At 40.9% G+C, this 13,381-nt stretch overlaps 2 protein-coding genes across 2 annotated transcripts; both read right to left on the bottom strand.

Moving 5' to 3' along the window:
• Positions 1-5,686: 5,686 nt before the first annotated feature.
• Positions 5,687-7,945, bottom strand: LOC114935534 (uncharacterized). The gene has a single exon (XM_085480711.1). The coding sequence runs from the start codon at positions 7,943-7,945 to the stop codon at positions 5,687-5,689; it is 2,259 nt and encodes a 752-aa protein (XP_085336837.1).
• Positions 7,946-8,029: 84 nt separating this feature from the next.
• LOC146723955 (uncharacterized) lies at positions 8,030-10,807 on the bottom strand. The gene has a single exon (XM_085480710.1). The coding sequence runs from the start codon at positions 10,805-10,807 to the stop codon at positions 8,030-8,032; it is 2,778 nt and encodes a 925-aa protein (XP_085336836.1).
• Between the last annotated feature and the right edge of the window lie 2,574 nt (positions 10,808-13,381).

The raw sequence follows: 13,381 nt of genomic DNA, 5'->3' as shown, positions 1-13,381 counted from the left end.
TATATTATTGCTTTTATCTGAGTCTTTCCCACCTAGTGAATTATGTATATGACACAATGTACGTATATGACAAAAGTGAAAATTCTATAAATAAATACGTTCTATGAATATTTGGATTTCAGAAACATTCAATCAGTTATGCGATATTAATTCAGTAAATTGTAAATACAATGTAACTTAAATATTACCAAGTTGTCTCAATTATTTTCTTAAATTATAATTATATACGTACAAATTACATACAAATTAGCTATATGCAAATTTCAAAAATAAAAATAAATTTTTATATATTATACAAATAAAAAATTAAAATAATAATTTTTACTTGAATAATTGCAACACATAATAACAAGCTGTCATTTTTTCGAATGTATTATGAACATATAATATTATATAAGTATGGCCTGTGTGAAATATTTGATATATTTTTAAAGAATATTCATAAGACGCTCATAAAAAATTAAACTTTATTGATTTGATAATAAGAATATTTTTAAGTCAGCTCTTTAATTTATTGATTTGTATTAGTATTATACTTGTATAATTGCTGTATGATATCCTCTTCAATAATGTATTAATATATGTATATGAATTTTTTTCTCGGATTTGTAAAACAGATTATAAATTTTAAATGCATACTTTAATTATAACTGCTATAATAAACAGTTATTATTAATAAATAATTCACATATTTGTTTTTATACTTATTTAAAAAATCAACCAATTATATTTTATTTAAATTTAATTTATTTATTAAGAGAAATAAATTAGTAGTCTAAAAATTACAATTATTACTGGCAACCTTAAGGATTATTATCTAAAAATTACAATTTTATAAAATATATACATGCATAAAATCATTAGGTTCGTATAAATATAAATTATAAAAAGGGATAATAAATAAAACTAAAGCCAACTAAAACGAGCAATAACAATTACAGTGTCAAATTGTTAAACTATTAAAACATTTATTGAGACTAAAAACTTAAATCAAATTAATATTAATCGTAATATACATAAACGTTTCGACTGCACGGCAATCTTTCTCAATATAATAAATTGTTGTTAGATGACAAAATAACATTTTTACATTCAGTCTCGAATTCGGTTAAAACATGTTCTATTTCCTATCAATGACTAAAACCGATTAACGCAGATTACTAATCATTTGAACTCTCGCTTACAATATTAACATATCCCTATTGAAATTTTATAATAGTCAGCTTAAATTTTACAATAATATTAGAAAGCAGGCGTGGTCACAAATTATTATTATGGTGTCCCTTATTTTCTTTTGAATTTTTTTATTTGATCAGAAGTCAATAAAAGTTACCTCTTATTAAATAATTAGCCATAAGTAACTATCATAAAATATATCATAAAAACAAAAACTGACGTATTTATTTTAGCTTTCGGAATATAATTTGTCTTGTAGCAAAACACTATTATTCTTTTTATACACATATTCTTGATGTGTTATTCTGATTATCTCAAATGATACTAATATAATAATAAGTCAGCACAAAAGACAAACCCTATCATGTTACCGATAATTTTTCTAGAACATCAAAATAACAATTTTCCAATGACTCAATATCTTTTTTTAAATTGATACTATTTATATGTTACTTGATATGTAACATTTCCGATACTAATCTTTTTTGATAATTACTTTCATAATCTAAAATTTTTGAATTTTTCAAAAGAATGTGAAAAGTACATATGTTTTGAGATCACTGATAGTTTTGTTGTGTCCGACTTAATATTATTCCTATGCTCCTTAAGATGGGTGCAAAGTTTTCTTTTTGTTTGTCCAATGTATGTAGCTTTACAATATCTACAATTTATTTTATATATTACATTAGAGTTATTAAATTGTTCATTTTTATCTTTTTGAGGTTTAATGAAACTGTTCAATCTTTTTATGCATCTGTATCCTATTTTTATGTTAGATTTTTTAATTAAAGACGCAATTAATTCCGATATTCCTTCAATATATGGAATCGCGATAAATTTATTATTTTTATCTTCCTTTATAAGGTTGTCAATATGTGTCTTAGTAAAAATATTTACATTTAATTTATTCATTATTAAAAATTTTATTCTACAGTTTGTTTCATTGAAAATGAGGTCAAGAAGAAAACCATTGTCAATTAGCATATTAATAACGAACCCTATATTTTTTCTATGGAAAATCGGATGAGATAATAATATTGCCTTGTCCACTAAATTATAAATAACGCCTTTTTTTGTGACATATGGGATGATTTGAGAAAAAAGATAAAGTTCTTCTTGAAAAAGTTTTTTTATGAAACCAATCAATCTATATTATATTGTTAATAACTATGACAGATATGTCCAAGAAATTTATTCTATGATTATCCTATCGTTCCATCGTGAAATTTAATCTATCGTGATAACTATTAAAACTATGTAGTACATTAATAACTGTCTTCGGGAATACAAATTAGGATATCATCAACGTATCTAAAATTAAAAAATATATTAATTAAATGCTCTTTAATTCAAATAAAGCATTACACATATAAAAGGCTAATAAGAGCAGAAGTAATATTACGGTTATAAAAATTAATTTATTACATTTAATCAATATATACTGATAGAAACAATAAAGTTTAAATTAATATAAAATTATAAAAATAAACTCGAAAGTTAAAACAAATGAAAAAGTGAACGTTTCGATCCAATTTTTCGGATTGTTCTGATCAGCGCGAAAAAAAGGACAAGAGCGCGAAATAGTGTCTCTCTCTTTCCCGCTCTAGCTGCGAGTCGATGCGCGCTAGCGGGAAAGAGAGAGACGGCTGTCACTAACAATAAGCCGCAGCGCAACGGCCAGCGAACGCGTCCGTTCGGGCCATTGTATACCGCCAGCCGTGATAAATATTTGTTTAAAACATACCTTTTCGTTCCTTCTAGAAAGACCCAAATAACAAAATTTGTTGTCGGTTTGTTTTCCCGCTGGATCTTTCTAGAAGGATCAGTGTCCTTATAAAGCGCAAAAGTCGAGCGCGATTCGCAGTCGCCTTTCGATAATCGACAAGATAACCGAGAATCTGTACACGCGAAAATTATTACGGATACGGCTACCCTTTGGACATCGATTCGAATTCTGACACGATTTTCGCCGGCAAGATGCGTCGGGGCATAATAGTTCTTAACTCCGGAATCGAAATAATTGTTATAATCGCTTGCGTTATCCGAGTAGTGAGAATAAAAGTGCAAGTTCTTTTGAAGTTGCTCGCTGCAAGTCCGCTTGCGAACACGGATCTTCTTCAGTTACGTAAATGTGATGGATTAGTAAGAATCATCTTAGTGTTAATCTTACGACGTTTTATTTTGTTTATTGATGTAACCGCGTTTAAATATGTTTATTAGACTTTTATACGTTAAACATGAACCTTAGACTTTTGTGATTTTAATTTGCTTTGTGTACTGCGCTGAAGAAGATCCGAAAAATTGGATCGAAACGTTCGCTTTTTCATTTGTTTTAACTTTCGAGTTTATTTTTATAATTTTATATTAATTTAAACTTTATTATTTCTATCAGTATATGTATATTGATTAAATGTAATAAATTAATTTATATAACGGTAATATTACTTCTGCTTTTATTAGCCTTTTATATGTGTAATACTTTATTTAGAAATAAATTTATAATTTATTATTCAAAAAATTAAATTTTTTATTTCTTTAATAATGTACAGAAACATCGTGAATCATGGCATATTTTATGGAAAATTATTTTAATATGATCCGTTTGTATTCATCATCCGAGAATCCATTATTTCCTCGTCGTGTACTATGGACTGACGAATGCACTTTTACACAAGATGGAACATTCAACTCTCATAATTATCATTATTATGGCGTTGAAAATCCTTTTTTGACGTGGGATAATAAATCTCAAGATCGATTTAAAGTCAATGTTTGGGCTGGCTTGATCGATGATGAGCTGGTAAATAACTTTTACATAAAAATATTTTAATAAATTTCAAGTTAGTAATTTCAGTAGCATGTAGTGTTTAAAAATAATGTAAGTTATTTAATTACAATAAACTGTCAGATTTGCGAAAAAAATTGTAGAAAACTTATTCATGATTTAGTTTTAAAATTTAGGCCTTTGTTCGCGAACGCGCTGCGTGAGGAATCGCGCGACACGACAAAGGATGAGTCAGTTGTAGTATAAAGAAACCTTTAATATACGAATCTTTACTAAAATATAATGTACAATATTTAACAATTACACGCACAAAATTAACATAAAGTTTAATTAGTTTCAGCGGAGAAATCAAATCAAAAGAAAGAGCGGCGGTTGTCGATATAAATGTTCTGCGGTTTTTTTTGAGGCGGTTTGACTTATGCGTACACGGCGGAAAGCGATAAGGCCCCTACGCCGGGGTGAGCTCCTCTTTTATAATTTTTGGAGCGAAGCCCATCTTCGCGTGAAGCGCCAATAATTTGCGTGATTTTTAAAGTAGCGCATGCTCAATAGCATGTAATTATTCGGCGGAACGGTTGCGACACCGTTACTTGTTTGTACAGGGTTTGTCCGGAAAGTAATGCGTCGCATTTTTTTGTGACACGACTATACATCGCAGAGCGATGGGACCGGTTGGGGAGGAAGGGGGGTACCCTTAGCTTTCCAACGGTAGGTCGCTCAATTGTTTCCATGCGCTTGGAGGGTTAGGACGGCTTATTCTGTGAACCTCTGCTTAGTGGTCGCGTCGAACTTGTGATGGAGAGAACGATAGAGCAACGCTATGCGATAAAGTTTTGCGTGAAGCTGGACAAGACGCCGCTGGAAACTTTTGAAATGCTCAAGAAAGTTTGGCCCCGGCGGACTTTTTTTTATTTCCTCGGCTGAAAAGGGAGCTCAAAGGACAACAGCTCGAGTCGGTTGACAACGTACAAGCTACTTCGACGGCCTCCCTGAACAGCATCCCAGTCAAGGAGTTCCAGAAATCTTATGACGCATGGAAATCGCGTTGGCAAAAATGTATTGACGCAGAAGGGTCATACTTCGAACAATTTTAAGTTGTTTTACCTATGCGATCAATAAATTCTTTTTTAAAAAAATGCGACGCATTACTTTCCGGACAAACCTGTATATTTGAGCGTTTTTTATGTGACAGCTGTAAATTTATGACTTCTTTTTATTCTATTATACAAAACAAACGTGACTTTATTATTACTGATCGATGGTTCCAGAATTTACCAAATAACAAAATTCGAGATCAAATTTTGTATAAATTGAAAATCCTAATAACGGTTTACTGCCGAAGTAATTAACAGACGATAAGATTTATTTTGCATCTCAAACATCCCGCCCGCCTTGGCGCAACGTGACAAAAGGTTGATGATGTTTCCGGCTCGGATCACATTCCGATAACGATCGATGGTGGGGCGGGCTCGTGTCGGCGCGGCGAAATTCACGTGATGATCGCGTGTTGTGAGTCGATCAGCTGAGTCGACGAAAACACGTGGTGATCACGTGTTGCGAATCGATCAACTGAAACGGCGAAAGTATGTGGCAGATGTGAACGGCGAGTGAACGATGCAGTAAGCGGTGAAAACGAGACAAGTGTTATAGTGAGGTGGTGAGTGAAATGAGTGAAGCGTGACAGTTGATATGGTGCATGACGTGATGATCGTGTAGTGAGTGATGCTATGTGTCAACGTGCGGTGTAGGAACGTCGTTCACGCCCGGAAGAAACACGAGCTTGACGAGTGGGCGCACGAGCTCGGACGTGGCCGTTCGGATCGTCACTACGCGTGTAACTCCATCGTCCCCGGGGTGCAAACGCGTTATGCGAGCGAGGGGCCATCGGTTCGGGGGGGTGATCTCGGAGCGAACGAGGCAGAGATCGCCGACGTGGGGTGCAGGTGCATCCTTGAGCCACTTGGTGCGTGGGGCGAGTCCGTGCATGTATTCGGATGACCATCGCTGCCAGAAGTGATCCCTCATCCGCTGCAGATTACGCCAACGTGACAAGGTGGACACCGTCTGCTCTGTCAATGACGGTTCTGACAAGGCGAGGAGCGGTGTCCCGATGAGGAAGTGACCGGGGGTCAGCGCCGAGACGTCCTCTGGATCATCTGAGAGTGCCTGCAACGGACGTGAGTTAAGACAGGCTTCAATTTGTGCAAGGAGTGTGCTCAACTCCTCGAACGTGAGGGTGGTCGCGCCGATCACCCGACGGAGGTGGAACTTGGTCGACTTTACGGCGGCCTCCCATAAACCACCAAAATGCGGGGCCGCTGGCGGGTTGAAGTGCCAGCGGATTCCTTGAGCGGTGGCGGCAAGGATGACACTTTGACCTTCGGCTGTCGCTGCGTTGAAGAGACCTCGCAGCGTCCGATCTGCTCCGATGAAAGTCGTGCCACAGTCGCTGTAGATCTCAGCACACAGGCCCCTGCGGGAGACGAAGCGGCGCAGAGCGGCGATGAAGGCCTCCGAGGTGTAGTCTGAGACGACTTCTAAGTGAACGGCCTTTGACCAGAAGCAGACGAAGACTGCGATGTACCCCTTGTGCGCACGGTGTCCACGCCCCTTGCTGGTCCGGAGGAGGATTGGTCCCGCGTAGTCCAAGCCGGTGCTGAGGAACGGTCGAGTTGGCGTTACTCGCTCCCGAGGAAGGTTACCCATCGGAGGCTGTGGTGTGGCGGCGCGCCATCGAGTGCAGGTTATGCATCGGTGTAGCTGCTGTTTGACGGTGGTCCTTCCTCGAGGCACCCAGAAGCGCAGGCGGAGCAGGCCGAGAGTCAGTTGCACACCTCCGTGCAGCGTCCGTCGGTGGCAGGAATCGATCACCAGCCGAGTCAACCATGATGCCGCCGGGATGATCATTGGATGTTTCTCGTCGAGTGGTAGCTGAGCATGTTTGAGACGTCCTCCGACGCGCAGCACGCCTTGATCATCGAGGACCGGACTCAACATCGCTAGGTGGCTTCGTGGTGGGCTAGTGCGTCCAGCAGAAGCCGCAGCTACGTCCGTAGGAAAGTGGAGCGCCTGCACCACTCGCAGCCATCGAAATAAGGCGACGTCCAGCTCGTCCGGATGCAATGGACGGCCAGGTATGGCGTCACGTCTCGCCTGATTGAGCCATCGCCGACACCATGCCGTAACCCGCAGCAGCCTGTGCAGCGTTGGAAACCGGAGGAGGAGGTCAGGTTCTGCCGAGACCGGTGCCTTGATTACCAGACTGGTGGCTCGCTGCTCCGGGAGGTCATCCTCTGGGACGTCGATGTTTGAACCCGGCCATGCAGTCTCGTCTCCTGAGAGCCAGGTAGGTCCTGTCCACCACAACTCATGATTGATTAATTCAGCAGGAGTAACACCGCGCGATGCGCAATCTGCAGGATTCTCTCGTCCAGCGACGTGTCTCCATTGAGCGTCTGGAAGCTGGGTCTGGATCTGAGATACTCGGTTGGCGACGAAGGTTTTCCAACGGGTGCTGTGTCCGCGGATCCAATGAAGTGTGACCCTTGAATCTAACCACAGATGCACCGGCGTCGTTGTCAAACCGAGAGTAGCGCGCACGTGGAGCATGAGCGTGGTAAGTAGAGCTGCTGCACAAAGTTCCAAGCGAGGTAACGACACCTGCTTGACAGGCGCGACCTTCGATTTTGCCATCAATAGGTTTATTGACGTTTTTTCTGTTGCAGCGTTGCGGATGTACACCACGGCGGCGTATCCTCGCTCTGAAGCGTCGGCAAACCCATGGAGCTGCAGTTGCGAATGGTCGTCTCCGGTGTTGAGCCAGCGAGTTACACGGATGTTATCCAATAAAGGAAGCTGATCCAACAACTGCCTCCAGCGGTGTGCGTCCTGATCGGACAGCGGAGAGTCCCAATCCAGCCGTTGAAGCCACGTCGTCTGGATCAGAATTTTGGCTCTGATGACGACAGGCGCGAGCCAACCCATCGGATCAAAGAGCCGAGCCGTTTTGGCTAGAACTCGTCGCTTTGTGAGATCAGTGACTGGACGTGGACGAATTGAGAAGGAGAACTAATCGCTTAGAGGATGCCATCGGAGGCCCAGGGTAGCGTGACTCTCTTCTTCCCATGAGTGCGGCCCACGTTGCAGCTGATGTTCTGGTGGAATTCCTGTGAGCACCTGAGGATTGTTGGCAGCCCACTTTCTCAAAGGAAATCCGCCCGCCGTGCAAAGACTCCGTAGTTCCTGCTGAAAGTCGATAGCATCTTCCAAGCTATCGGCGCCGGTGACCACGTCGTCGACGTAGCAGTCGTGTCGCAGTGCCTTGACTCCGCGTGGATATCGTGCCTCTTCGTCTGCTGCGAGTTGATGAAGAGTCCTGATGGCGAGGAAGGGTGCACACGCTAGCCCATAGGTCACGGTCCTCAGCTCGTACTCGTGGACGTCGTCAGAGCTGTTGTGGCGCCACAGGATGGTTTGCAGGCGACAGTCCTCCGGATGCACGAGGATTTGTCGGTACATTTTCTCGATGTCCGTGACGAGCACGTACCGATGCCAACGCCAACGAAGTAGGACGTCAGCGAGTGCTGGCAAGAGATTGGCTCCAGTGAGGAGGTGTGCGTTCAGCGACTCTCCGGACCGTGTGCGCTGGGAGCCGTTGAACACGACCCTGAGCTTCGTGGTCGTGCTTGACTCCTTGAGGACCCCGTGATGCGGTAAGTAACACCTGGGGCTGCCGGTTGTTGTAGTTGTGCTAACCTTCTCCATATGTTGTAGGTTCTCGTATTCCTCCATGAAGTCTAGATAGAGGTCACCGAAACGACAATCTCGTGCTCCTTTCCGCTCCATGGCATCCAGTAGGCGTTCAGCAGGTCGACGAGTCTCGCTGAGCGATGTCGGCGGCGGTGAAGTAAATGGCAGCCTCACCATGTATCTTCCACTGGACGTGCGTGTGACCGTGCGCACGTAGATGTCCTCGCATCTGGCTTCATCGGCGGTAAGCGGTGTCCCAGCTACTGGCTCGCGTTCCTGCTCCCAGAAGCGTCGAACCATGTCAGCGAGGTCGTGGTCTGCGGTGCACTGGAACGTGCTGCGATGTCCTTCGGTTGCTGCTGCATCGTAGCCCCCGGACAGGATCCATCCTAAGCTCGTCTGTTGGGCGATCGGCATCCGTGATCCGCCCTTGCAAAGACCTTCCTCGAGGATCAATGCGTAAACTTCTGCTCCAAGAAGTAACTCCGCAGGATCGTCGTCCAGGAAGCGCGGGTCGGCCAGTCGAAGTCCTTGGATGTGAGGCCAGCTACGATCTTCGCGTTGAGAGGTGCCTTGCTGCAATGAGATGCGAGGCAGCACAAAAGCAACCACGCGGAGCACGACATTGGTCACGTCAGATGTGATGTCTAGCGTGACCTTGCCACGCGCTGATCCAGAGCGAGTCCCTCCGATGCCAAAGATGGACAGATCTGTTGAAGCTCGAGGCAGCCGAAGACGCTGAGCCAGTGCCTCAGAGATGATGGACACCTCGGAGCACTGGTCTATCAAGACTCGAACCTCGTGTGGTGATCCGTAGCGATCAGCGATCTTGACGCGAGCGGTTGCGAGAAGGACGGCCTTGTGTGTTTCAGTTTTCCGTGCAGTGGCCAGTGTGGTGGCAAGTGAAGTGGCCTCAGCAGATGGTGTTGATGTGGCTGCCCCGTGCAGCATGGTGTGGTGTCGCGCGTTGCACGTGAGGCAGTTCCTTTTTGACTGACACCGTGCTAGGAAATGATTGCCTAGGCAGTTGAAGCACAGTCGGTTGGCCTCCACGAACGTTTTCCGCTCAACCGCGGTCTTGGCCTTGAAGCCCTTGCACGTCATCAGTGTATGGTTTTCACGGCACAGTACACACTGAGGTGAATCTGTGCCTTGGTGCTTCGTGACGTGCGCTTTGACGAATCGTGATGTCTCTCCAGATCCTTTTGTGACACTCCTCGGTCGTGCGGCGTTGAGTGTCAAGATCCGTCGACTAATGAAGTCGAGAAGTGCCTCGTTCCGTGGTGGTTCGGTGGGGTCTGAAGTGGTTGACTCCCATTCGAGACGAGTGCGTGCGTCGAACAATTCGACGACCATGTGGTTGAACAGATCCATCCCGTGCGAGTTGATAGGACGTCCGATGCTCTCCTGTGCGTTGGCTGCGGCGGTGACAGCGTTGTGAATGCGGCTCAGCTCCTCGGCGGTATCTCCCTTCATCTTTGGCACGGCGGTAAACGTGGCAAAGTTGGAGCGGATCAACTCTCTTTTGTTATTGTAGTGCTTGTCCAAGATTGCCCAAGCGCGATCGTAATTGTCACTCGTGACAGGTAGTGACTTTATCAAGTTTTCAGCCGGACCTGTCAGACACGAGCGGAGGTGATGCAGGCGCTCAATGTTCGAGATTGAATTGCTGCTCACGACGGACAGGAAGCGATCGCGAAAGGATGGCCAGTCAGCGTAGGCGCCAGAGAACGGCGGCAACTTGATGCGCGGCAGCGAAGACTTTGATGCGACGTCGACGGATGGAGACACGTTCGGCTTCCGAAAATGTTCGGTATAACTATCTAAAGTACTGCGTTGTGCAACGTACAGATTTTCCGTATCGCCATGTAACTCCGACTTGTAGTAATCGCTCTCGCAAAATTTCTCTTTCAGAGCCGCTCGAATGAGATCATGCTGTGTCTCGAATTTCGTCCACAGCTGATCTAAGATTCTGGTGCGTGTGGATACGGCACTGGCGGTGATGTTGGTGGTGCCCAGCTTTTTCAAATATTCCACGGAACGTGAAATGCGGACCTGGATCTCACGTTGACAGTCGATCAACGTGTTCACATCCATGGTGAACTAAGAGCACCCACGAACTACACGAAGTCACGTTCACAAACTTGCGGGTGCCGGCGAGAACATCCGGCTCGAAGGACCAGAAATATGTTCGCGAACGCGCTGCGTGAGGAATCGCGCGACACGACAAAGGATGAGTCAGTTGTAGTATAAAGAAACCTTTAATATACGAATCTTTACTAAAATATAATGTACAATATTTAACAATTACACGCACAAAATTAACATAAAGTTTAATTAGTTTCAGCGGAGAAATCAAATCAAAAGAAAGAGCGGCGGTTGTCGATATAAATGTTCTGCGGTTTTTTTTGAGGCGGTTTGACTTATGCGTACACGGCGGAAAGCGATAAGGCCCCTACGCCGGGGTGAGCTCCTCTTTTATAATTTTTGGAGCGGAGCCCACCTTCGCGTGAAGCGACAATAATTTGCGTGATTTTTAAAGTAGCGCATGCTCAATAGCATGTAATTATTCGGCGGAACGGTTGCGACACCGTTACTTGTTTGTATATTTGAGCGTTTTTTATGTGACAGCTGTAAATTTATGACTTCTTTTTATTCTATTATACAAAACAAACGTGACTTTATTATTACTGATCGATGATTCCAGAATTTACCAAATAACAAAATTCGAGATCGAATTTTGTATAAATTGAAAATCCTAATAACGGTTTACTGCCGAAGTAATTAACAGACGATAAGATTTATTTTGCATCTCAAACAGCCTTCTTGAAATTTATATAATAATACATATTTTAACATTTTGCCATTTTGTAGTCTTTCTCTTGTGACTGAAGATTTACGTATTTATTTTTGGTTTAAATTTTAGCTTTTCATTTAGATAATTATTTTAGCATTTGTAAACATTCCGTTTTTTTACTTCTGCTTTTGTCAATAGAAAAAATTTCTATAAAGCCATAATGTGTAATTTATTTATGATGAATTTCAAATAATTATCCTTAGATTGGACCAGTATTCTTGCCGGAAAGATTAAATGGTTTAAATTATCTGGACTTTTTGCGTGATGAGTTGCCAAATTTACTTTTTCCTCCCGCTGCTATCGACGATATGCCGCTATTTCGACGTAACATCAATTTTATGCATGATGGATGTCCAGCGCACAATGCAGATTACAATTATTATAAATTATTAAACATATTTTTGAAAACATAATTTGTTTTAATAAAAATTTTCAGGTCTCAATTAAATAACAAATTAATGCAAAGTTTAAATTTTTTTAGTACAACTTATAAAGAATTTACAGCTATTAGTATTAGTTTGCAATATGTTTTTTATATCATAAAATATTGTACTAGCTTCTGAAAGTTTCTAAACTTCTTATTTTTAATAAACACATGACGCTTTGCTATTATTTCAATGTTTGTATTTTCACAATTTTTAGTTTTAAAGAAGTTTTATTTTATACGGATAAATATTGTTTTTCGTAGATTAAAATTATGTTTGAATAAAAATTGCATGCAAAAAGTGCATAAAATATCGTACATCAATGCAATAACAACAATTTTTTATTTATTCAAATATATTTTTTAATCGATTTTTATTTCGCATAAATGATTTTTGTATTAATTCAATTTTCTAATTGAAACTTTATAAATATCATTAATTACTGGTTCTAAAATTGTTTTAATTATTTAATTTTAATTAATTATTAATTTTATTGTTTTAACTATAACAACACCTGTCCGAGGATACTTAAATAATACGTATGGAAATAATTAGATGGGTCGTGGAGCACCTTTCTGGCAATGGCCACCAAGATCACCAGATTTGAATCCTTGTGATTTTTTCTTGTGAGGTGCGCAGAAAGAGAAAATTTATTTTAACCGCATAGAAACGCAGGACGAATTAGAAGAACGAATACAAAGAGCGTTTGCTACCGTACAGCGGCGGCATATAAAGAATGCCACAGAAAGCGTTGCGTACAGGGCAATCAAATGTTTGGAAGCGAATGGTGGCCAATACCAACATTTAATGTAAAAAAATTCTCCATTGAATAAATATATTTATTCCTTTTACTTTGTCAAACCTTCATTATATCGCATACTACCTTTTATTAAATAAGAAAAATAATTGCAACATAATTTTAATTCACCGAAATATCTGTATATCGCGATATAATTATAATCCTAAAAAAATCATAAAAATGAAAAGGTCAGGCCATGTTCAAAAGAAGGTACTCAAAAATTTAAACGATCTAATAATAAATTATCACGAAAAGTAACTGATATGTTATTCAAGGTGCCAGTTCAAAGTGAACATACGTAAAGTGTATATTATCTAAATTTAGTAATAATATATTACCATGAAAAGTAACTGTGATATTTTATTCAAGGTGCAAGTTCACATTGAATATACATACATATAAGTAAAACTGATTACAATTTGATTCTAGAAAATAAGTGCGATATGTTATTCTTAGTGCACAAAATATAATAGTCGTTTATAGAGATTTGATTTGAAATTCATACTAGCCCGTATAATGAAAAATAATTGCTCGTAATTCCAGAGTACCAATTTGTTAATGACTCAGAAAAATAACATGGCGGCCTGCTC

The sequence above is a fragment of the Nylanderia fulva genome, unplaced genomic scaffold, assembly GCF_048542155.1.
Source record: "Nylanderia fulva isolate GAGA-0341 unplaced genomic scaffold, ASM4854215v1 Scaffold159, whole genome shotgun sequence".
Taxonomy (NCBI): domain Eukaryota; kingdom Metazoa; phylum Arthropoda; class Insecta; order Hymenoptera; family Formicidae; genus Nylanderia; species Nylanderia fulva.
This window is presented reverse-complemented; position numbering and strand designations above follow the sequence as displayed.